This window comes from Aethalodelphis obliquidens, unplaced genomic scaffold (assembly GCF_003676395.1).
Source record: "Aethalodelphis obliquidens isolate GAN/ISIS:26980383/991018 unplaced genomic scaffold, ASM367639v1 scaffold5, whole genome shotgun sequence".
NCBI classification, from domain to species: domain Eukaryota; kingdom Metazoa; phylum Chordata; class Mammalia; order Artiodactyla; family Delphinidae; genus Aethalodelphis; species Aethalodelphis obliquidens.
Window position 1 is genome coordinate 3,343,620 of NW_020837949.1, and position 25,624 is coordinate 3,369,243.

The following is a 25,624-nucleotide window of genomic DNA, read 5'->3' on the forward strand; positions in this document are numbered from 1 at the left end:
CTGATTCCAGGAGATATAAGTTGCTGACACTCTGTTTTACTCTCTTTCAGATTTTTCCCTCTTAAGTATATGTAGGAAATATAGATTCTTTTTAAGAAAAATGGGTATATTTTATGCTATTTTCATTTTTTTTCAACTTAATCCCATATTGTGAACGTCTTTCTGTGGATGATGATCTTATGTAGACAGTTCTATTCCCATTCCTGTTCTTGAGGACAGATCTCCCCACCTGCCCTTCGTCCCTCAGTCTCAACTCCAGGTTAAAAATTCTCTCAGCAGATACAGTTCAAATTAGAAGACGTGCTGCCTGGACTGGCTATCCTAGTGTTCTTAGTTGTTTAATCTGTAAAAGGAGAGGCTGGGCTACAAGATCATGAAGGTTCTTCTCCGCGCTCCCCGGCTTTGAGCTCTGAGAAATACCATCCTCCGAACTATAAGGTAAGCTCTCTGAGAGAGGGAGCTGGCTTCACCTTCATCCTTGGTGTCCAGAACAGTGCCTGACACATAGTAGGTCCTCCGCACAGTGTTGGTTGAGTGAATAAATGCCCGAATGAACTAGAATGCGACTTCCTTGAAGATGGGGGACACATTTTCTTTCAAAGTAATACAGGCTTTAACAATTAAAAACAAATCCAAAATTCCTTAGCTACCATTATGCAGGGGTGATCTACACTGGACATTTAAAGAATATTGGGTGGTGGGTGGACGCTTCTAGTTTTTGATGTGACATAGAGGCAGACTTCTAGCTTCTTCCCAGCTGGCACTCCAAGCTCCTGTAGGACCATGAGGGAGGCTGGTCCAGCTCAGCAGCACTGCCTGGATGCTGTTGCTGGATCAGATCTAAGGGACCCTTTCCCCTTCCCGTTAGAGAGGCCCCTACAAAGCGTATAACAGAGTCAAAGCTCCATTCCTGCCATGGACAGAAGGGAGCCCAACTCTCCTTCTGGTCTCTCCACATGTGCGATTCCTTCTCAGTGCTCAGGGGACATTTCCCAGTAGAAATGCTGGAAATTATGGGATAAATAGATGATACCTGGTAATGGGATATTCTCATCTAGTAAAAACCTTAAATCCCTGGGCTCCCCGATTCCCCTTTTGGGTCAAGTTAATTACATTAAGTGAATTCTCATAGCTTTAATGTTCGTAACATCTTCATGCTCCTTTTCAGAAATTAATTCATTCCTTCTAGACAGGAAATTTGCAGGCCCAGACGCTGAGAAAAAGGATTACGTTTAATGCATTTAAGAGGTCCACTTACATTTGTATTTTTACTGAAATAAATTGTGTGCCAGTGTTTATTTTAGAGAGAAAAAACTCTTAAAAACATAACGTGGGCACATCGTTAAAAATTAAGGTATATACTATTTGTGAAATCCTCAAATCTTAAGAGATTCTTCCTTAAGAAAATGTAAGACTTTGCCCAGTAAATTGTCTGTTACAAATATGTACTCTGGCTTGGGTATTCCCTATTGTTGAATCAAGGCGGAGGAGATGTACTCTACTCCAGCAGGAATTTATTTAATGCTCATTAACAAGGGCCTGCAGAAATCAGCTCCAGTGAGCCCTTGCTAGATGTACTGTTGGCCCAATGCTCAGGGATTTTTTCCTTCTCTTCCCCTCTCTGCATCCAGGTATATACACGGCCGTTTGTGTGTATGACTCACCATCCCTGTTGGCTTCAGAGCTTATTAAAGGAGGCAGACTTTGCTTAAGCCATCCTCCTGTCCCCACTGTGCCCTGCGAAGGACTCTGAATGAAGAAAGTGATTCATAAAAACATATATACGCGTCCTTTTCCTAGCCTACATCTACTCTCCGCCCTTGTGATCCAGGCAGTAAAACAGGGCAGGTGTCACCATCCAGAGGGCAACACGGGTCCCCCTGCTCAGAGGAGCAACCTGCAGAGAGGCCCTTGTGGTCTGATCCCCACCCACTTACCCCCCGACTCCCACCAGTCCCCCCAGTGTTCCCAGATTAGCTCTCCACAAGCCACGTCTCTTTTCCTGCAATATTAACAAAATTCCCTCCTCTCACCTTATACCACCAAGCATTTTTCCTTGACAAAGTCCTGGTAATGCTGAAATGTCCCTTTGGTCCAAGTGTCACCCCAAGAGACTCTCTGAGCCCTTACGGCAAGAAGTTTGTATATTCTCTCAATGTCCTTTCTATGTACCCTCACTACACTCTGTCTGTGTCTTGGGGAAGCACTCGTGGTTCCTTACATCATTTAATTATTTCTCTCAATTTCCCCCTAATCTTCCTGAGGGCAGGATTAGGTCTTTATTTTTCTTCATACCATTTTTTCCATTTCTGACCGAATGAATGAATGGAGTGAAACTGATTGTTTTAGAGGAGTGATGGGAAAACCCTGGACTGGGAACCACAAGGCCTGATGTATGAACTGGAGAAATCGTCCAGCCTCCATGGCTTCACGCTTTCCATGGAAGGGATTTAGGAAGTCTGTCAGATGGTGCTCCTGGCTCTTGTCTCATCCCACATTCTACGGTGTCTTGGAGACGCCCAGCAGCTCCATATCAGGAGGGATCGACGAATGCTGCGTGGTTCTTACTGATCCACGATGTATCCCCTGGCACAGAAAACAACTCCGTGCTTGCATCTCTATACAGAGGCTTAGCAATCACAGTATGACACATGTGAAATGCCAGAAATAGCACTTCTCGTCCGGAATTCTTTTGAAAATTAAAAATAATTACACAGTTCAAGAAAGCCTATTTAGTGTAAATGAACTACTCCAGGCATTTTTGTTTCTTAAAACTAGCAAGATTTCACATCATCAAATGGCATTTTCATTTATGTAAGACGACTGTCATCATATTATAACTATTTTAATCTCTCTAGGCATTCAAAAGATAAAGAAAGTCAATTTCAGAGCAAAGTCAATCCAAATATTTCAGTCCCGTCTTCTACATCTTTAAACAAAATGATGGGCCAGCAAGCCTCAACTGTTTCATGTCAAGGTGAATAGAATTTCCCCGGAGACCTTGGATGGTGTGTCTGTCCCGGGTGCCCAGTTCCCTGAAGCGTGGAAAGTCGCGCGTCTGTGCTTACAGATGACACAAGTTCCGACTGAGATTTGGATTCATGTCATCATTTTGTCCTCTTGTAAAATGACTCTCACCCAACTATATTTCATTCACTAAAATCTCACTTGTCCCAAAGGCCTGAGAAGGCCTGAGAAAGGCTTGAAGCTGAGCCTCAGACAGATCTGATTCTACCTCAGATGTGGCCCCTGCAACAGCCCTGGGGGCCCTTGTCCTCAGGTCGGATGACTTCTCTGAAAGACCCCATACTGAACTGCAGTGATTGCTCCTGTGAACACCAGCCATATAAGAAGCACTATCTTCCAGAGGAATCTCAGGTTAGCCTGCAAACTGGGGTCACTGGGCCTTGGCTAAAAGTCAGATACAGGAGCTGCATGGATTTTAACTGGCTGGTGAAAGGCCATTTCCTGACTCTGGGCCACATCTTATGGGACAGTCTCAAATGAGTCTCACCCCTAAGAGGGTTTTACAGCTGATCTTCTGACAAAGCCTCAGATGCAAAGGAAAGGGGAAAATGAGAACAAGATCCCCATCCTGCTTAGAGGACCAGCTCCCTGTAGCAGGTGTAGGGTCCACATAACAGGTTTTGGAGAGAGACAAACCTGAAGTCACCTGCTCTGCTGTGACACTGGCCATAGGACTCAGATGGTTCATTAACGTCTCTAAGCCTCAGCTTCCTCATATGTAAAATGGAGACACCAGCAGCCACAAGGAATTGCTGTGAATATCAAATGAGCTAATGCACACGCAACATCTGGTGCAGTGTCTAGCCAGATGGAGGAGGACAGGACAAGAATGAGGGCAGAGGTGGAGGCAAGAAGGAGGGGCCCCTTTGGCTATCTCACGCCACAGAGAATTTTTATTCCTTTGAGATTCCTATAAAATCAACATATACTTATCTCAACTTTCCCAGTATTTCCCTTTTGTGGTTGTTGGGCTCTTATATTGCTACCTTTTGTTGGCATGGACCTGCTCCCAATCTTTTCTGGAACAAAACGGGGTGAATTCATTTATTTCACTCTATGCATTCATTTAACTAACACTTCCTGGGCACTGCACGAGATGCGGGGATACAGCCCTGGAATAATCAAGCAAATAAAAGTAACTGATGCTTTATAAGTTAACGTTTACAACATGCCTTATGTTCTACATACCAGGTACAAACAATGCCTTCTATCTATCTCCTTATGGCCCTGAGTCATCTAACTACCCAGAGCTCCAGGCATCTGGCAGACACTTAATAATATTTATAAAGTGAATGGTGATGCTCCAAGGATGCTGCTTTGTTGTTTTTTATTGGAGTGTAGTTGCTTTACAATGTTGTGTCAGTTTCTGCTGTACAGCAAAGTGAATCAGTTATATGTATACATATATCCCCTCTTTTTTGGAATTCCTTCCCATTTAGGTCACCACAGAGCATTAAGTAGAGTTCCCTGTGCTATACAGTAGCTTCTCACTAGTTATCTATCTTATACATAGTATCAGTAGTGTATATATGTCAATTCCAATCTCCCAATCCATCCCACCTCCCCTTTCCCCCTTGGTATCCATACGTTTGTTCTTGACGTTTGTGTTTCTATTTGTGCTTTGCACATAGGTTCATCTGTACCATTTTTCTAGATTCCACATATACGTGTTAATAAACAACATTTGTTTATCTCTGTCTGACTTATTTCACTCTGTATGACAGTCTCTAGGTCCATCCACATCTCTGCAAATGGCACAATTTCATTCCTTTTTATGGCTGAGTAATATTCAAGGACACTGCTTTACCTGTTTACATTGTTTTATGTAGTTTGATCCCTGGAGACTTAGTCTTGTTTGGTGCCATGATGGAATGAATCCTTGAGCTAGTGCGGTTGGAAATAAATCACTTTAAGAGATTAAGTTACTATCCAGAAGAAAAGTCATGAAAAGACGCATTAGTAGAAGATTAAACAAGCAGAGAAAGGGAGATTGCCATATTTTGCTTGGGAGCCCCAAATCACAATCCCCCTGCTTATGTCTGGGGCATTCCACAGTACCTAGAATAAACATCCAACACTCACAGTCAGCAGTGTTAATTTAAAACTCAAGCTCCAAGGGCTTCCCTGGTGGCGCAGTGGTTGAGAGTCCGCCTGCCTATGCAGGGGACACGGGTTCGTGCCCCGGTCCGGGAGGATCCCACATGCCGCGGAGCGGCTGGGCCCGTGAGCCATGGCCGCTGAGCCTGCATGTCCGGAGCCTGTGCTCCGCAACGGGAGAGGCCACAACAGTGAGAGGCCCACGTACCGCAAAAAAAAAAAAAAAAAACTCAAGCTCCCGAATAAAAATTAGAGCATGACCTTGCTCCCTGGTCCTATTCATTTTCCCTGTTCATCAAGGACACGCGTCAGATGGAGGGGGGATGAGGTAAGGTGGAGGAGTCCTTCTTCTTCTTCTAAACCCTGCTGTTGAGTGCTGATTCAAAAGAGGGAGAGGCAAAGATCCTGGGCGAATCTGAGGCTCTAAAGGCAGAGGAAGATGATGGGAAGGGTAAAGGAGAGCACGGGTTTACCTGAGAGTCAAGTGAAATGGAAAGTGCTTTTTGGCCTTTAATACACTGCATCTCCTCTTAGGCCCTTAATGACTTATTCTAGTCCTGTCCGTGGGATTCGGGCATCAGGAAGAAAGGCTTTTCTTCGCTTAAAGAAGAACTCAGAGAGGTGCTGGTGTGGCCGTAGCTCTCACGTCCGCCATCCGGTAAGCGAGCGGCCTCCTATTTGCAATCCATTTGTTTATTTAACCCGACTTACTTCGGGCTCTTAACGCCAAATTAAGTTTTAAAAACCCAACAATTTGGTTTAAGGATGAACACCAACCTAGGCATTTTATGTTCAGTAAAAACCTATTTTCATGTGAGGAGTCACTGAGAAGAAAGTCGGAAAAGAAAACATCCCCGGAAAGGTTGGTATTACACTATGTTGCCATTTACCCCTCTGATTTCAGCCAGAAAGCTGCCTTGCCCCTAGCTGCCCACAGCACACCCCGTGCCTACTGCTGGTGTATATTTACAGGCAGACTGCGTGGATCTCATTTCCGAGGCAATATGAACAAGGTATTAAATAGCTACAATGACTTCTAAGATGCATTCCTGATCTCTGGCTATTGCTCTACAATCCCTGTTACCAGAGGTGAGAACAAGACAGCAAATGGGCAGGATCTGTATACATCTGTCCTTTAGAATTCCCGACGTGGAACTTATCAACCCCCAAGTAACTAGCCTGGATTTACTGAAAATCTACTAGCAAAATGTCAGATTAGAAACAAAAACACAAAAGTCAGTCCTAAAAATAATTATCCGGCAACATTATTCTTGTCAGGTTTATCTGTTTGTTTCTTAGGCATTTGTCTTTGCAGATCACAACTGTCTTAAGGAAAGTATCTGGTGCCTGGAGGTGTTTGAGTGGAGGCTGAGAAGCTAACAGAGAAAACAAGTCAAACAGCAAAAGGAAGCAAATAACCTGGTGGAGGAAGCAGAGCTCACACTCCACCTGGCTGCCCTGCGGAACCTGGTCGGGGGGCTGCTGATAACCCGGTCCCCCCATACCCAGCACTTCTGCTGTGACCTCCCAGGATGCCAGGCTCACATGAGACCAGCAGCAAGGGGGGTGATGCGTGCACTGGACGAGGCCACAGGCCACCTAGTGAGCTGAGTGATCCTGAGAGAGCCCAAGGGGAAAAGAAACTGCCCAGAGGACACTGTCTTGTGCTTCACAGACACGTCCAGACTCCCACTGTACGTAAGGATTCAACCTCACAATCTATGCTCTTGTATGTAGTAAACAGACTTTCCACTGAATTCTGGGCAAGTTCTCAGAACCCTCAGAAAATATTTTCAGTGTAAGTCAGACAGAACCCTTAAAAAGACTAGTTCTGCTACCCACGAGCTGTGTGACCCAGGGCAAGTGACTGAACCTCTCTGATCCTAGAGGTTACAGATCCTTATCTGTAACACGAGTGTTATTAGGAAGCATTCTGCTACATTGTCATTTCTGAGGTTTGTTCTATTTCCCCCTTACTTTTGGTGGGGATGAAAGCCCGTCTAAGGGTCTGACTTGGGAGAAATTAACAAAATGAAGTCACTTTTCGGTTCCTTGCTTTGCAAAGCGTAGAAGTCCCAGAACTCTGTCTTTACTTTGGAAAAACTCCTTAATTTGGCTTTTTGGCTGTTACTGAGAAAGGCTGACTGGCAACCGAGGCAGGAGCTCAGAGGGAGGGTTGCTGAGCACAGCTAAGTCATCTGCATAATGATGCTGCATAAGCAAGTTGTTTGCTGTTTTCTCTGGAGATGGAGATTGTGGAGGAGCCCAGGATATTCAGAGAAGTAAAGCGTCTGAACACAGAAGAGAAGACTGTGACCCAAGAGACAGTCCCTGCTGGGACTGCAGGGTGTTGGGTCTGAAGCAGCAGATGTGAGGTTGGCCCTTAGGTTGGAAATCCGGACCTTTATAAAAGCCCCAAACCTGCTGAGCATTAAAAAAAAAAATCCAGATGCCATATCTGGACAAAACTCTAACTCAAAAAGATACATGCGCCCCTATGTTCACAGCAGCACTATTCACAATAGCCAAGACATAGAAACAACCTACATGTCCATCGACAGATGAATGGATAAAGATGTGGTATATATACACAATAGAATATTAGCCATAAAAAAGAATGAAAAATGCCATTTGCAGCAACGTGGATGGACCTAGAGATTATCATACGAAGTGAAGTCAGACAGAGAAAGACAAATACCATATGATATCACTTATATGTGGAATCTAAAATATGACACAAATGAACTTATCTACGAAACAGAAATGGACTCACAGACATAGAGAACAGACTTGTGGTTGCCAAGGGTGAGGGCACAGGGGTGGGATGGATGGGGAATTTAGGATTAGCAGATGCAAACTATTACATATAGGATGGATAAACAACAAGATCCTACTGTACAGCACAGGGAACTATATTCAATATCCTGGGATAAACTATAATGGAAAATAATATAAAAAAGAATGTACATATGTGTATAACTGAGTCACTTTGCTGTGTAACAGAAACTAACATAATATTGTAAATCAGCTATACTTAAGAAAAAAAATCCAGCTGTCAACATGTCTATTCCTATAAACTCCCCCTATTTCTGCTCCAATAAGATATAAGAAGAGACAAGAAAAAAGGTGAATTCCATATCAACCGCTTGTAAGCCACCAGATATTAGAAGGACCTACCCCGGCACTCAGAGCGCCTCCTTCTGGAAGATGCCGAGCTTTGCAAGGACAGCACAGGACGCTGGCCATTTGGTTTGCCCAGGAGGCCCCCGAAACACTTAAACTGGGAACAGGAGATTCGCGCTAACTTTGCAGGCAACTCTGATTCATGTGCCCAGCCCCTGCCGTGGGCATCTGTGCAGGGAAGTGAGGATGAGTTCACAGGTTCTGTGATGGAAGCGGCAGCAGCAAAGCAAGGCCACTGGGTTTGGGGAAGGCCTCTAAGCAAGCGGAAAAAAGGAGGCACTGAAAATTCTCCGAGGCAGGGATGCCAAGGGGCCTTCAGAAGACGGAGGGGCAACAGTCACCTCTAAGCTGCTCCATCTTCTGGGGTGTGAAAGTGTTCTCTTCCCTGACCCCCAACCCTGCCTAAAAGGCTGCCATTAAGCAGTTTTGTGTCCTTCAGTTTGGGAGCTCAGAGGAGTGAGTGTCCCTGCAGGGGACAAAGTGGAGACGAGAGAGGCTCATTGGCACAGGAGCCACAGCAGAGCACAGGACGGGCAGTGAGGTGGGGGTCAGTCTGAGAAGAAGCCAGAAAACATAACAAAGTATTGAAAAGGCCACCAGACAAATGAACTTACCTGCAAAACAGAAGTAGAGGCACAGAAGTAGAAAACAAGCTTATGGTCACCAGGGGGTAAGGGAGGGAAGGGACGAATTGGGAGACTGGGATTAACACATACACACTACTATATGTAAAACAGATAACTAATAAGGACCTACTGTACAGCACAGGGAACTCTACTCAATCCTCTGTAATGACCTATATGGGAAAAGAATCTAAACAAGAGTGTGTATATGTATACGTGTAACTGACTCACTTTGCTGTACACCTGAAACTAACACAACATCGTAAATCAACTATACTCCAATAAAAATTTAAAAAATAAAAAAATAATAAAAGAAAAGAAAAGGCCACCACTTTCTGTAGGACCTGTGTTCAAACAGTGCAGGTAAAGGACTTAGCACAGTTTCCGGCACATTTTGCATATAATCAATAAATGGCAAGGACAAAAATTATGAGGGGTGAACACGTCTAGTATCAGGAGCTGTCTCTACCACATCCATTAGTCTCCCTACTAAAGCAGGAAAATGGAATTGGATACATCTTTATCATTACACACGTATGTGTGATTTCTTACAATGCCAAGAGTCACCACAAATAAAGAACCTGGTTGTCCTTCAGTCAACCAGAAATTCATTTACCCAGAGTCTTTGTCCATGAATACTCGATCTGCCCGACCCCTGAGTCATTCATTCAGTCAAGTAATATTTACAGAAACTTTATCACATGCCAGACACTCTGCCCTATGAGGGAAATAGGACAGTCACAACAACATGCTCACGGCCTTAAGAAGCTTGCTGTCAAGGGCAAGGCAGAGATGTAAACAAACACCTGAACACAAAATTAGATATGCCATGGGCACAGGGTTGATGGGTCATCAGGGATTACACTCATTTATGGAAGAGATCAAGTGATTCATTTTTTATTAATTAAGAAGGTGATCAATGTTTGAAAAGGTGTCAATGATAATTAATTAGCCTCTAGTAGGCTGATGTGGTTAAGGACTTGGTGGGATAATTTAATTGAAACAATAAATGAAAATGTCAGTGTTTGTGTGAGGGTACTGCATTCAAGGATGCAGAGGCTCTAATTAATAGAACTTCCCGATTTGCTTTTAAAAGAGCATTCTAGACACAAAGGAATCTCACCCCTGGGCTCAACAGCTGCAGAAAAATTAGGACTTAGGTAACTTCACAGGCTCCCTTAATCTGGATGAAAGTAAAATAAAACAAAACCTGTGAGTCCTGGGCTGTGCACTGCAGGGGTGAAAGTACCCTTGACATGCCACTGTTGGGAGGACAACCTGCCCTGCACTCTGATCTAGTCTTGAAGGCGGATCTCCTGCAGTGACATGTGGTACCTCAGGGCACACCCTGAGTGATGTGGGGCGGGATGCTCAGGAAAAGCCCTGACCAGCCTTGAAGCCCTGGAACAGCCATAGAACATTCTGAAAACTGTCTCTCCACCTCACTGAGGATGAAACACAACATGTCAATCTCACTTGAGATCTCTTTTCTCAAGAAAAAAAATATATGGGTGCATGTGTGAGTGTGTGTGTGTGTGTTTTCCTAGATCCAAAAAAAAAAAAAAAAGCCTGTCTCTTTGGAATGCAAACAAACAAAGTTGAAATGGGATTTCACTCTTCGCTCCTGCCAAGGGTCTGCATTCAATTCAACAAAGACAGAGGCTGTATCTAAATTCACAGAAGTGGCACTTGCCAGCTGTAAGGTGATGAAAAGATTCAGAACACGCCTCTCTTTGCTGGGAGAGTGTTGGCCGAGCTCAGCCTGCAGAGGTGCAACTCCTCAAACCAGGAATTACTACAAGCAGCAGGGCCTGGCCCCTCAGACAGAGGACCAAAAACGGTGAGTGTGATGTTCACATAGTGTCCATGTCCCTCGGAAAGGGAAGACCCAGGCTGGCCCCGCCTCTGCCCCAGACGCTCCTTTAGCTGCTGGTGAAGCAGGTCCAGACTTGCAGAGTGGGCTGTGTCCCCAAGGCTGGGGACCCTAAGACGATGCTCCAGGCGATGCTCTGATGGAAGTTTGACAGAGTTCTAGCACAGCCTGGAGGAGCGAGCAACTACTCCTCCTTGGGAAAAGCCAGAGAGAATTTATTTTGGATCAAGCCATAAAGAGTGAATGAGAGCTTCTGAAGCACAGAATTGTTGAATAAAAGCTCTCTCTCTCTCTCTCTCTCTCTCTCTCTCTCTCTCTCACACACACACACACACACACACACACACACACACGGAGAACAGACAAAGGCACCAAGTTACTGAACGTAGCTACTGTTCTCATTTGTTACACTGCTATTATTGCTTCTACTGCCCCGGGCACTAAATGCTACCCTCTTTTGATTGTTTCCTGCCAGTAACTCCAATAGAAAACCTCGCAGGACAGTTAGCAGATAATCGTTTTAGCTCAGACACTGGAAATACGGGAGATGCACGAGGAAGAAGGCAGAAGGACGCAGAGAGGCAGCTGGGGAACCGTCTTGGTCGGCGGATACGGGAGCTGTGGTGGGGGTGGGCTTTACTGCACTAAGACAGTCCGAGGCGTAACTGGCCTCACGCCAGACGACTGGGTTTTCTCCTCCCGAGGAAAGGGGGAAACCTCGAAAACTACAACAAAGGCGAGAGAAGGTATTCAATAAATGGGTGCTTGACCCAAACATGTACTCTGTACATGTACATTTCATCTGTTTCTCAGGGGCTTTAATAAGACACGGTGATGCTCTTCGATATGCATTTTATGTAATGACTTAAAATGATTACTATTATTATCTCCTTCCACACACCGAGCCACGTAAGAACATTTTCACTCTTTGAAACCTGTCCTTTCTGGGCATTCCTTTTCAGTGACTGCTGGCCGATTGGTACAGGCGGTGCCGAATAACCCCCAGGGAACTTTTTGACTCTCTGCAATTCTAAGACTTAATTATTTTCATTGAAAAAATGTGGCCTTCGAAAACAGCAGAAATACCCAAACCATTTTAAACTCGAATTCCACCTCCATCTAACCCCCTGAGCTTTAGGAAAAAAAAAAAAAAACTATCTGGTTTTTCAGAATAACAACAGAGAAGAAGAGAAAGCAAATGTGGAAATCAAGCTGCTTTGAGCCCTGTGCACTATCTCCAATTTTATCTTCTGAAACATATACTTTTCCAGGACCAACCAGCACCTGTTATTTTCCTACATTCTAAGGAAGCAATTTTCTCCAATTTTACAGTCTCTCCCACAGAGCGTCCGAGAGACAGAGAGGGCTCTTTGCTCACAAGTGCCTGGATTAATGGAAGTAAGAATCAGCAGACAGAGTGGAGAGATTCAGGAGCCAGAGGCCACCGTGGGCTTTCACCACGTTCCACTGAAGCTGAGGAGAGAGCAGGCTGGGAGGCCAGGCCTGGCCTGGAGCTTGCAGACAAGCTAATCCAGCCCCGGGCCTGCCTGCATCCTGAAGACACTGGGCAGGGGAAAGCGGGTCCCGGAAGGGGGCAGGTGGCCTCGCCTTGCCCAGAGCACAGGGCATGGGGCTCATCAACCCGTTGCCAAATTTCAGTCCAGGCTGACTTCCCAGGAGAGAACCTGCAAAAGCAAATACTCTTCTCGAGAACGTGTGTTGCCCAGGACTCTCCCCAGGTGCTACGGCATCAGACCACCTGTGCAGAGTGAATGATGTCATAGATACAGAGGAGACCATTCTTCTGTTGTTGGCAAGTATGATGAAGGGAAAGCAAAAAGCCGTTTATATACAAATATCACGCCGTCTTTCTGGAATTCGCCTTCCCCCATTATAGTCTGAAACAGGGTTAGTAAGAGGGTAGTTGCCATATAAACTAGTCTGATTAGGGGAAACAAAACCCAAACATGGGTTAGACTGTACGAGAGACTTGCAGAAAACGTGCTCCTGGCGCAGGTAGGGGTTTGCAGCCGCCGAGGGGCCACTTCTCATTGCCGTGTCCTCGCCTGCCATCACAAAGTCAGCCGAGCACTAGCTCTCCTGCCTCGCCCTCTCCCAGGTCTTCTCTGAGGCCACCTCCTCAGCCCACTGCCCCTCCCCCAAGTGTAAGCAGCTCCTCAGCGATGCACGCTTTCCACTGGTTCCACTGGGTGACCTTTCATCGACCTCTGTTCTGAACTCTGTATCTGATCACAGAAGCTGACTCACATCCCTGGAGTCGTGGTCCTGGTTCACCAGGCTACCATCTCCGCGGCATCCTTGCTGCACGTCTTCCCGTCCCCTCCCTTTCTACGCGGCCAGCACATCCTGTTCATTTACTGTTGTTCATGGTGCCTTTTCACATCTGTCACTTTGTTTCCACTCACAGCCAAAACTTTCAGTCTCTGAAGACTGACCAAATTAAGGCACATTTATGTACTGAGAGCCTCTGAAGACATTAAAATGATCAAGGAAATATGTTTATGATATGTGTTATAAACTTTTCCCCATGTAATAAATATAGTTAGCATTGTCCCACATATTATGTTATCTAAAAGGATAAATATGAAAATGTAATGGTGGTGATTTCTAGTTGATGGAATTACAGGGGATTTATTTTCATCCTTTAAAATAGCTTTCATCTCTTTTCTAATTTACTATAGTAAATACGTAATTCAGATATAATAAAAATATTTGATATGACAGTTACGCCTAAGCTCTCACTGTGCCATTCCACTACTCTAAAACCTTCAGTTCCCACTCAACTCCTGTTTCTCTAAATTCTATCCCTTTCTCACTGGCTACCCTCCTCTCCCAAGAACCTGCCTAACCTGGTCCCACTTTCCCCTCTGGGCTCATCGATGGCTCTTCTCTCTAGCTGGACATTGTTCACAGATAGTCCACGTGGGCTCCTGCCCCAGGGCCTCTGTGGCTGCTGTTCCAGGCGGCCTGGAACACCCTCCCCCAGAGAGCTTATCTGCATGATTCTCACATTCAGGTCTCTGCTTAAATCAACTTCATCAGAAAGGATTTTCAACCATTCTGTGTAAAATAGCATGTCCATAAGTTTCCTTATCTTTAAAAGTGGATTTTTTTTCTTTTTTTCTGCGGGCGGGAGAGGGGCACGCCACGTGGCTTGTGGGATCTTAGTTCCCCGACCAGGGATTGAACCCGGACCTTTGGCAGTGAAAGCATGGAGTCCTAACCACTGGACTGCCAGGGAAGCCTCCAAAACTAGGTTAAGTAGCAAATGAGAAAATGTTTAAGAAGCGCCAGCAGATGGCCACAGACCGGGTGCTTTGCTAGGTGCTGCGAACACATGGTAATTAAACAGAGGCAAATCCTATTCTTGTGGCGTTTACATGGAAGGAAAGATAGGCGTTGAGTAAATAATTATATTTAATGTGTGTAATAAAAGGTAAAGTCCAGGGGCTTCCCTGGTGGCGCAGTGGTTGAGAGTCCGCCTGCCGATGCACGGGACACGGGTTCGTGCCCCGGTCCGGGAAGATCCCACATGCCGCGGAGTGGCTGGGCCCATGAGCCATGGCCGCTGAGCCTGCGCGTCTGGAGCCTGTGCTCCGCAACGGGGGAGGTCACAGCAGTGAGAGGCCCGCGTACCGCAAAAAAAAAAAAAAAAAAAAAAAGGTAAAGTCCAGGATGCATCAGAGCCTGAATCTAGAAGAGCTAGGCAGCAGAGAAAAGCCGGCGGCGGGAGTGAGAATTAGGGAGAGATCAAAGGAAAATGATAAACTGTAGGGGTGGTGCTGAGGAGGGATGAGAGTAGAATAGAGAAGAGGGGTGTTCTGGGCAGAAAGAACATCCTGTGAGAACCACCCTGAGGGAAAAAGAAGACGGACTTCAGAAGCCATCAAAGAAGTTCAAGTTGGTCCAGAGCAAAAGAAAACTGGGGACACATGAGGGACAAGGCAGGAAAAGTAAGGGGACTGATCTCAGAGAGTCTGAGAAACAGAGGGTGCCCAGGGCTGGGGCTGCACGCCTCTCCTGAGAGCAGTGGAAAGCCAGGGAAAGTTCTGTGACAGGAGATCGGGGGCGGGGAGATGAGTCCTGGACCCGTGAACTCGAAGTGTCCACAAGACATCCTGGTGGACATGTAAATCAGTCAGTGAGACACACACACACAACACACTCAGAAGAGGGTTTGAGCTGGAGCTGCAGAACTGAAACTCAGTGGCATATAGATAGTAACTAGAGTCATGGGACTGAATGAGTGTACAGAGGCTTGAGGATTTCAGACATCTAAAGGTGGAAACATAAAAACTCCACCCATCTGAGTGACCCCTTCTGCTTGTACCAGAGCCATTACCTGAGGGTCCACTGAGGAGCATGGCTCCTGGTCCTGTCTGCTGCCATGCCTGTCTCCAGTCCTGTATCCTTTAGATGAACCAGCTGACAAATGTGCCAATGGCAGTCAGGAGTGCCTGACTGAATCCAAGATGGGCTCGGAGTATTCTGAAGGCGGAGCTGGCAGAAGTTCTTGGTGGATTACATATGAAGTACAAGGAAAAGGGCAAAGTAAACGATGACTTCAAGTCTTTCAGCCTGTTCTGCCAGAAGAACAAATTTCTCATCAGCTGAATTGGAAGAGGCTGTGCACAGAGCAGGTGGGTTTGGTTTTTTGTTTGTTTTTTTTTTGGGTGGGGAGGTAGGTCAAGAACTCAGATTTGGCGAGACTAAAGTTAGGGTTGTAATGTCTATGAGACATCTGAGAACTTCAGGAGAGAGGTCTGGTCTGGAGAATAAGTTAGGAGTCATTGGTAGGTGAATATTTTAAGCCATGAGACTAGATGAAAGCACAGAGGGAATGAGTATAGATACCAAAAGGGGAGGAGGAAGACTGAGTCCCAGGGCCACCAACATCAAAAGTCAGAGAGAAGAGCGAGAACCAGCACAGGAGTCTGAGAAGGAGCTGCCCATGAGGCAGAGATAAAACCAAGAGAAGGTGATGACCTACAGGTCAAGTTAGAAAGCTGGTGCAGGTAGAGGGAGTAATCGTGTCAAATGCTGCTGATGATCAGATTAAGATGAGGTCTGAGACGTGACCAGGGAATTGAGCAACCTGGAGGTTACTGGTGACCTTGACAAGAGGAGAGTCAGGGAGCGCTGGGGGTGAAAGCCTAACTAGAGTGGGCTTGGCAAGAACTGGAGAAGAGTAATCTGAGATGTCACAGAGAGACAACTGTTTCAGGCTGCAGAGAACAAGAAATTGGGCAGTGCTCGGTGGGGAGGGTGGAGTCACGCTAAGCTTTGTGTGTGTGTTTCGGTGAGGCAAATAAGAGCGTATCTGCCTGACGATGGGAATAATCTGACACAGAGATTAAAAAAGTGAACATTTAGAGAAGAAAGGAGACATTTGCTACAATTATTCCTCAAGTAAGTGAAGCAAGTTCACCTCTGATTTTTGTAGATGGAGCGCAGACAGGTCCTGTGGTTACAGGCTGGGGGAGGGGCAGAGCGTATGGCAGGTGCAGATGGTGGTGGGTAAGGAGATGTGATGGTGAGAGTATTCTTAAGCTTTCTTCTAGTAGTTCTAAATGAGAATTAGGATGGGAAGAAGGTTGCAGAAAATTAAGGAGAGAGGAGAAGGTTTGAAATGATCCATCATCTAGGAGTTGCAAAGAGGGAACAAGACAGCGCAGGAAGACTGGTTCATGGACATAAATGGACTTACGTGTCTGGAGTAACCAGAAGACCTCATCACAGTGGCTACCTCATATCCCAGCACAGCACATTAAAGGATCCAAAAGGTTGAGAAGTCCAATGTGGTCGCTTATAAAAGGCAGAAGAATTTACTCAACTAAGCAAATATGCGGTGAGACTACACCCTGGGCAATTTCAGGAAGTGTATGCCTCTTCCTTTGTAGGAGGGAGTTCAGAGTGAGCTCCGAGTGAGTTCAGATGTTGTCAGTTCTACTGCTCTACACACCTCATCTGACTTGACCCAGGGGTTGCAACAAATATGTGAGGGAAGTCTACAAGAGCTTTCGGGCATTAGAGAATTTGAAGACTGTTACACCAATCATTTTCAGAAAAGGTAGATCAAAAAATCGTCTCTAGTATAAAAATGGGTGAGGAGAAATTTAACTCCAACCCAATCCATTTTCTCCTGATAAATAAAGCATCTTAGTTCTAGACTATTAACTCCAATATTAAACCCAAGAAACATCTGTCAACTTTAGTGGTTAATGTGCACTGGAAGAGCCAAGTCTCTTTCTCTGTGGGGAATTACCCCATTTTTCTTGACCACTTGGGTATTTTGTTAGTTTAACATAGGCACCATGAGAGTAGGGGTACTCGAATAGAAAACTTAAGGAATGGCAACAATTCTGAAACACAACCTACAGCCTTGCTTAAAACACACAATGTAACCAGTGAGGTTGTGAGAGAAACTGGCTGGAGACAGGGGGCTTCGATTCTATACAATGTAGCCGTTTACAGAAACCAGAGAGACCTAGGTTCAAGTCTGAATTTTGCTACTTATTAACTGTGTGATGTTGATCAAGTCATTTAAACACCCTTGGCTCAGTTTCCTCATCCATAAAATGTGAATAATGGTAGTTGTGAGAATTAAATGATTTAATGTGTGCAAAGCACTTAGTAGAGAGCTTAAGATGTGGGAAACCCTCAGTAGTTGATGGTGATGGTGATGGTGATGATGATGGTGATGATGGTGGTGATGGTGATGATGATAATGATGTGATGATGATGATGGTGATGGTGGTGGTGGTGATGGTGATGTGATGATGGTGACTGTGATGATGATGATGGTGGTGGTGACAGTGATGATGATGGTGGTGGTGGTGGTGATGATGGTGATGATGATGGTGGTGGTGGTCTTAGTGACAGTAAGGAAGAAGAAGGGGAGGAGGCACAGACAGAGGAGAAAGGAGGAAGAAGAGGAGAAGAATGAGGTTGCCGTAGTGATGATGGTGGTAGATGGTGGTGGTGGTGGTGTGTGGCGACTCCAAGTCTACCACAGGGAAACTGTTCCAGAGGCAAAAAAAATGCTTGCATTTTGGGGGTCCATGGGCAATTTGCCTGCTACATTGTAGACACTCAATAATCACTAATTGAATGAACTAATGTTCTGATAATTTCTAAAGCTCATCTCAGCTCCACAGCATTTGCTAATCCTATGAATGTATAGTAGTCTTTCTGTGGATCTCCACATTTAGACTTGTAATGTAAAAAGTGAATGAATTCTTTGTGGTATTTGTAAAAATCCATTATGAAGGCACAGTTAATCACCACAGTTATTTCATCCACTTTAAGCGATTACATCTTCAGGGAGCAGGAGGCAAGGGACTGATCAGGAAGAGGAATAAGTGAAAGAAAAGTTGGAGGAGGGCAGCTAAAAGGGCAGGGGAAACAGTAATGGTCCCTCACACTCTTGACAGTGCCTGGTCTCTGGGGAGACCTGACCACCTGGCTAATTTGCAATAAAACTTCACACTGTTCTTACATTTACAAAGGAAGAATCCACTTAAGAAAGCTCCTGGACCCCAAAGTCATGTGTATTTCAAACGCAGGTGGTCTCATGAATAGACTTAACCTGCTGAAACAGAGAGGCTGGGCATTTTCTGCTGGGCACAAGGCCACTTCTCAACTGCTTGTATTAACGCCCAGCTTTGTGGCTATAACAAAATCTTGGCTGGCTTCCTCTGGCCAGAAAGCCAGCACATCTCAGAACCAGCTCTATGCATCTGCAGCATGGATTAGCTCATGAGATACAAAAACACCTTTCAACAGTAACCGACACGGGTTCCTGCAGAAACTTCGGTGCCCCTGGGCCTCCAGATCTCTGCTTTTACACGTTTTACATTTTTTGCACAGGGGAAGCTGGTTTAGGCCAAGTCTGAGACCATGGGCACCCTAATATGAAGATCTCCCTATATTATTTTAGCACCTCATGGAGTCTTTGCAGGGCCCCCTCTGACCTGCTCTGAACCCTGTACCTTTGAGACCAAGTTTATGCACCTTCGTTGAAACCCCTTCTCAGGAGGATGAGGGCATCACACGCTTCCTGCACCTCGCTCCCGGCTGCCTTTGCTCCTCCCCGTTTTGTGCCCAGAATGACTCTGTGCTCCTTAAGAAGAGAGCGATCACCTTTTATCCCCAAGGTCAGGCCCAGCGCACGATCCATGCTTACCTCCTTCCTCCGCAATATGGGTAAATGCAAACAGGAAGCAGAGGCTGAGTCCCCCTCAACACCAAAGGTAAAATTACTTCCTCAGTCAAATGACAAAGACCTTGGCTCAATATATGCTTTGGATTTCCATGTGCCCCCCACTGGCATTCACAATACACTGCTCTCATTTCTCCCCAATTCCATCTTATAAAATACATTCCCTCTGAGATTCAGCTACTTCTTTAATTTTTAAATAAGTGAATCTAAGGATCAGAAATTAATACCTAAGCCATAGTGGAGGACAAAGGAGAAGCTACTGTCCTAGTAGGAGACTAAAGGCAAGAAGTCAATGCTGGTTGATCTTCAAGAGTTTGTGAAGCATAAGAAGCATTTCAGAGGAGTCTGACAGCAAGAAAACGTAATCACACGGTGTCACTCAACAAAACAGTAGTGGAAAGAGCACAAAAGGGGAAGTGAGGAGACAGGCTTCCAGCCACAGCTGTGTCACTAACTAGCTCTGTGACCTCAGAAAATTCACTTAACCTCTCTGGGCCTCATTTACTATAGAAGGCAGGATGTGAACTAGATCTCTAGCATTCCACTACAAAGGTTCTTTGACGTGAGGATTAATTTTCAAGTGCATCCCACTGAGGCTAAGACTAAATGCAAACAATATCCATGGAGATAGCAGCAGAGGTTCTAGGACCAGACTACACGAGAGGGATGCAGCAAAGCCTGCAGAAGATGGGGAGCAGTCATTTACATCTTTCCTCCCAGGACTGCACCCTGAAAATTGTTTCAGACCCAACTACAGGAAATGGACTGTTTTGAACCAAAACATGCCTTATAAACATACTGCCTTTTTCCACCAGTTCTATTTTGCTTTATTGTTTATAAAAATCAGCCCAAAGAAGATTTCATCCAGATTAAAGTTCAAAAGGAAAATTAATTTATCTGCATCGATGCACGAGGCTCCGCTGTTTCCTTCATTAGACAGCATTCTAGAAGAAACCTTTTAGTTCCTTTTGGCCCTTGTATCTAGTTGGAGTGAAAGCAAGAGGAGTACAAAAGGGAATAAAGAACATGGAGGAAGGAGGAAGGTTCAGCTGTGTCTCTCCCCGTCTTGTTGCTTAGCAACACCTCACATCTCCGTCTGAGAAATTATGATTCAGGGAGGCGACACGGAGGACCCATTTCCCATGAAGAAGCAGCCTGATTTTACCAGATGCGCATTTTCTTAGACTGATAATAAGATGGTGCTCACAGCAAGAGCTCTGAGGATCCACTTCTACAGCCAGAGAGAGAAGGTGAAAGGCAAACTACGACACCCAAACTCTCAAAAAGTGGCAGGGAGTGGGAAAGTGCTTTCTCACATGCACTCAGGACTCAGGACTCACCACTTATCCACTTAGCCTCGGGATCATGAATTTTGAAATCTTCACTGAAGAGATCTTCCACAGTCACCTTCTTCTTTTGAGACAGACTGTTATCTTCCGCTAGAAAAGAACGAGGCAAATGGTCAAAATTTTTGTTTTTTGGTAAAAAAAAAAAAAGAGGAGTATAAAATATTCTGATTGCCATTCAGAAATAATATATATGGTAAGACATTATTTCTATAAGTAAGTGCTGAACAAAAGAATGCTTTCTGTTTTTAGCTAAGCTATCAAAAAGTATGGTAAGGGGGCTTCCCTGGTGGCACAGTGGTTGAGAGTTCGCCTGCCGATGCAGGGGACATGGGTTCGTGCCCCGGTCTGGGAGGATCCCACATGCCGCGGAGCGGCTGGGCCCGTGAGCCATGGCTGCTGGGCCTGCGCGTTCGGAGCCTGTGCTCCGCAACGCGAGAGGCCACAGCAGTGAGAGGCCCGCGTACCGCAAAAAAAAAAAAAAAAAACTATGGTAAGGGGAATCACGGTTCAGTAAAATGGCATCATTATGCCCCCTCTGCCTGTAAAACATGAATGATCGTATTTCTTACATATGAAGGTAAATAGTTGTTTCAAAGCTGACTGATGAGCAATAAGGCGGGAATAGTCAAGAAAGGAAAGGATCTCAACTTGTTATGTAACCAGTCATTCATTAAGCACTTATAACGCCAACTGCAGATAACATGTTGGATGCTGAAAATTCAAAGACAACTAACACATTCCTTAGGTATTTATTCTCCATGTGCCTCACTTGTCCCTGGCTGCCTTTAGGTTGGGGATTAGTTCTTCAGATAGAATCACGCCCCAAATTCTGTGTGCCAACTACCAGATTTTGCCCTCCCTTACCTGGATCACCATGCTTGGGAGTAAGCACCTGGGATAAGACTTGAACATCCATCCCAAGAGGCAATGTTTAGCTAAGGGCCCCAGCGGGAGACTTTAGGAACCTGGCAGCTTTTATCCTGTTTCCTGAGGTTGAAGTGTCTGGGGTTTTAGATCTGCCTCAGAAGACGTTCTCTCCAGTGGCACAAAAATCCATTCATCTACTTTGAAAAGACAAAGGGCTGTCTGGGCATCTGACCTGTGAGACTACGCAGATTAAACCCACAGAACAGGACACCAAACCACCTTCATTTCCTTTAATAATAAGAAGAAACTCTTTATCTTAGCCATTTCTGATGTACATCATTTACTAGAATGTTTATTTATGATCCCGCCCTCTTAAACAGAAGACGCCGGCTGTGGTGCTCTTCCTGAGATTCAGGTCCTCCTTTCTCCCGTTTTGTGTTGGGCTGCTGTGAGGGGGATGCTCAGTGCTAATCAAGGTGTGGAGGTCTGTGTGCCTCCTACGTGAGGTGGTTTCAGATCAGTATGCTTTTGCATTTGGATGTTTGGTTGTTGCGTCTGTTTCTCTCCTCAATTTCTGGCTGTTGAGCCACCTTCATTTCTTGGGCTGTCACAATGCTTGCCCTCAACAGTACCCTTTGCCTCTTTCAACTTTCTGTTTCAAAATCTGTGGCAGGTTGGGAAAACAAAAAGAATTTTTGTTATACTACATAATCAAATAAGAATATAGACTCTCTGAATGAACTCTCCAAAGCTTCCTCTAGGGTTCTAGCATGTAGATTTTGTTACATCTCCTATGGTTTCTTTCTTTTGGCCTCCCCGGATGTGATAGATTACTGAAATTCTCAGAAACGTTGCACACTGACTGATTTCTTGCGTATCAAATAGGATTAATGTGTGTAAAAGTCTTTCGAAATTTACAGAATGATAAGGTTCAAGGTGGCCTTCTTGTTAGACCTGATTATATGTGGAGCTCTCCCAGGGGCTGATCAAAACATGTTAAAACCAAACCAAATTCTTTCCTCTAGGACCTTCCTATCTGCAATGGAAGCAGCCCCGAAAAAAGACACACCGCTTCAAACACAATGCATTTCAGTATGGAAGACAGACAATAAATGAAAATTTTAAAGATTACTAGACAACAGTCTAATAAAAGTTATACCGTGATCTAGTAATTAAGAAGTATACTTGCAACTAGTCGATAAGTAAGTGCACAGTACAGTGATTATAGACAACAATACTATATTATAAACATCAAACTTGTTAAGAGACTAGATCTTAATTATTCCTACCGAAAAAAAAGATAATTACGCGACCTTATAGAGGGCGTTAGCTAACCCTACAAAGGCAATCATGTTGTAATATATAAATGTACCAAATCAACATGCTGTACACCTTAAACTTACACAATGTTATATGTCAAATATATTTCAATTAAAATACAATAAATAAAATTTTAAAAGAACAAAGAATAAAAATTTCAGAGACACTCAGCTATATGGTCAGAAAATAATATTAAAACTTAAATTGTATCTAAGTAAACACCATTATTCAGGGATGATTCTAGCTCCACGTTTTGGTTATCCACATGTCTAATAAGAAAAGAATGAAAGACTGTCATTTCAACAAACTTTGGGTAAACTATGAAAAGCCAATTTATTCACTTTATAACAAATTTTCTTTTCACAAATGACTAGGAATTCATCCAAAAAATATATATATATTTGGGTTTTTTTGGGCTGCGCCGCGTGGCACGCGGAACGCCCCCGACCAGGGATTGAATCCGTGCCCCCTGCATTGGAAGCGTGCCCCTGCACCACCAGGGAAGTCCAAAAATGTGTTTTATTTTTAAAAAACTATTACTTCCTGTTTTTAAAACATACTTTAAAATCTTACACGACTTAAATAGGGACAGCTTGTAATGGCGGCATTATGATATACACTATACAAAGTGCTCCGCCCACGCCAGGACAGTTGATTGTGTCAATATCAGCTCTGCCTCCTCAAAACCATCACCGCTGGCTGGCCTCTCTGGACCTTGACGGCTTGCTCACGTGGTCAAGTGCTTTCTGAGTTACTGACTTACAGCCTGATGCATTCCAAAAACCCTTTGAGGTGGTGACAAGCACGAGTGACTGCCATGTTCAGGAGTCATGCTGAGCCCTGAAGAATCACAAATGAAAGACCTTATAAGCTGACCTTAAGAATCTCACAGAGCAATGGAACCAAGGCTGAAAGAATGACCACACTGTAGCAGTGACAGGGCTGAGGGCATCAGGACCTGGCGTGCTAATATTTAAGGAGACTGCAGAATAAAAAGTAGGGGGAATTCCAGAAAGAATTCTTTGAGAAAAGAACCCCCTAGCCAAGATAAAAGAGATAAAAGAAGAACATTCAAGCTAGGAGGATTGCAAGGGCATGAAGGCATTGGTGAATGCAGTATTTTCAGGAAATTGTGAGCATGTCGACATTGGCACAGTAGAAAGTGCGAGTTGAAAATGTCTCGAGATGAAGGCAGATTCTCTCATTATATCTGATATTCTGAAATTCCATTAGAAAGTGTCTGCTTGTGGATCTTCTTTAAACATCCTGCTTCCCAGTCAGTAGTATTTTCAGTCTAAGAACTACTTTCTCTGGATCAGGAATATTACCAGTAACTGTCTCAGTCAACATTACCGCTCCATCCTTCCAGACCCCACTGGACCTGCACAGGAGCTTTTAGGTCCAGCCTCCAAACTCCTAGCTTTTTCTTTCACGTCTTTGGCATTTTTATGTCTTTGGGAGCATTTGTATGATTTCTTCAGCTCCATCTTCCACTTTATGAATTTGCATGATTTCTTCAGCTCCGTCTTCCACTCTATCTACTTGCATGATTTCTTCAGCTCCGTCTTCCACTCTATCTACTTGCATGATTTCTTCAGCTCCATTTTCCACTTTGTTTTTTCTCTAGTGTGTCTGTTTCATTTCACTACTGAGTTTTACATTTTTAAATAATTATATTTTAATTTCTAATATTCCTAATTAGCTCTTTCTCAAGATTATCGACTCTTACAGTTGCAAACTCTTTTATCACATCGATCATTAAAAAAAAATAAACCCTAAAGTGTCATTTTCTGTTTTCCCTAGCTGATTTATATTTCTTTGGAGTTAAGTTCTTATATGTGTTAAGCTGGTGTGCTGCTTTTAGGGGATGGTTTCTGTGGGTCCTTTGATCTTAGTTGTGACGTTCTCTCCTGCAAGTGTCCTGGTGGTGTGGTCACAAGAATGTCCTGGGCAGTCAGAGGGTCCATCCGGGTAATGGCTCTCACCAGGCCTGTGTGGCCATTTGGGCTGGAGCCCTTTCGGAGATTCAAGAACCTCTGAACATAAATGCCATTTTAAGGCAGGGGCCACTTGTCCAGCCTCTGGCCTCCATAGACACCAGTATCCTATCCCCTCCTGTTGGGCCTGACTTTAGCCTCTGTTCCTTTAGGGCAGCAGGGATTTGGCCTTACTTGCTGCTGTAGGTTTTTACCTGGTCCTTCTTCTAAGAATACTTTTCTATTCTAGGTATAGGAAGAACTCCCTTTCTGGTTTTTGACTGCTGCTATGTTTTTACTATATATCTTCTCTCATTTCTAAACGCTTGAAATGAAAAGGAAAAACTTCTATGCTCAACCTGTCACCTTTAAATGAAAATCAACATACACATGGAGATATAAGAAGTGGCCAGTGGCTCTTAAGAGTTTGGACTTTATCCTGAAGAAAATTTGGGGATGATTGAAAAGTGAAGTTTCCTTCAGTCCTATAGTCAGATAACCACATGGCACTTGTAACTAACTTGGCATCTTGGTTAGCTCACTGGCATGCAAAGGTCTGTTATCATCTGTAGTGATGGAGTTGCTCTTTGTGTAGGTCAGTATATAATGCAAGGCTCCTTTCCATTCCTGATGCTCGTTAAATAGTTATGTTGTTAAATAGCACAATTATTGGACAACATTCTGGAACCTCTTCTCCAGAGATTGTTAATATTAGAAACAAATCCTTTGACCCTAAAGCAGGTTAATCTGATGCATAATCCTCCCAGGTGTTTTCAATCACTGCTAGTGGGGGCGGGCGTTAGCTACTGGCAAACCCAATGTGATAACAGAGAAAACCTACCCAGATTACTCAGAAGTCTCTTGTAAACTCTGCTTTTGTTAGAAATTGGAATAACTGACAACTCTAAAATGTTTTGCAGTCTTTGGAGGATTCTGAGAGTCATTACCTCTCGATCCTACAAGAAGGAGGACGAAGGAACACCATTTTATGGAAGGTAAACCTGAGCTCCTGAGAGGCTGAGTGGCTTCTCCAAAGATTCATGGTAAGGCAGTAAAGCTAACATTAA

General features: G+C 44.4%; 1 protein-coding gene across 1 annotated transcript in view; it reads right to left on the reverse strand.

Annotated features, from left to right (window-relative positions):
• Positions 1-25,624, reverse strand: part of DPP6 (dipeptidyl peptidase like 6) — a 772,535-nt gene that overhangs the window by 354,351 nt on the left and 392,560 nt on the right. The window contains exon 3 of the mRNA XM_027101408.1: positions 20,386-20,484. Coding sequence (XP_026957209.1) covers positions 20,386-20,484 — 99 coding nt within the window. The remainder of the gene's footprint in view (positions 1-20,385; positions 20,485-25,624) is intronic.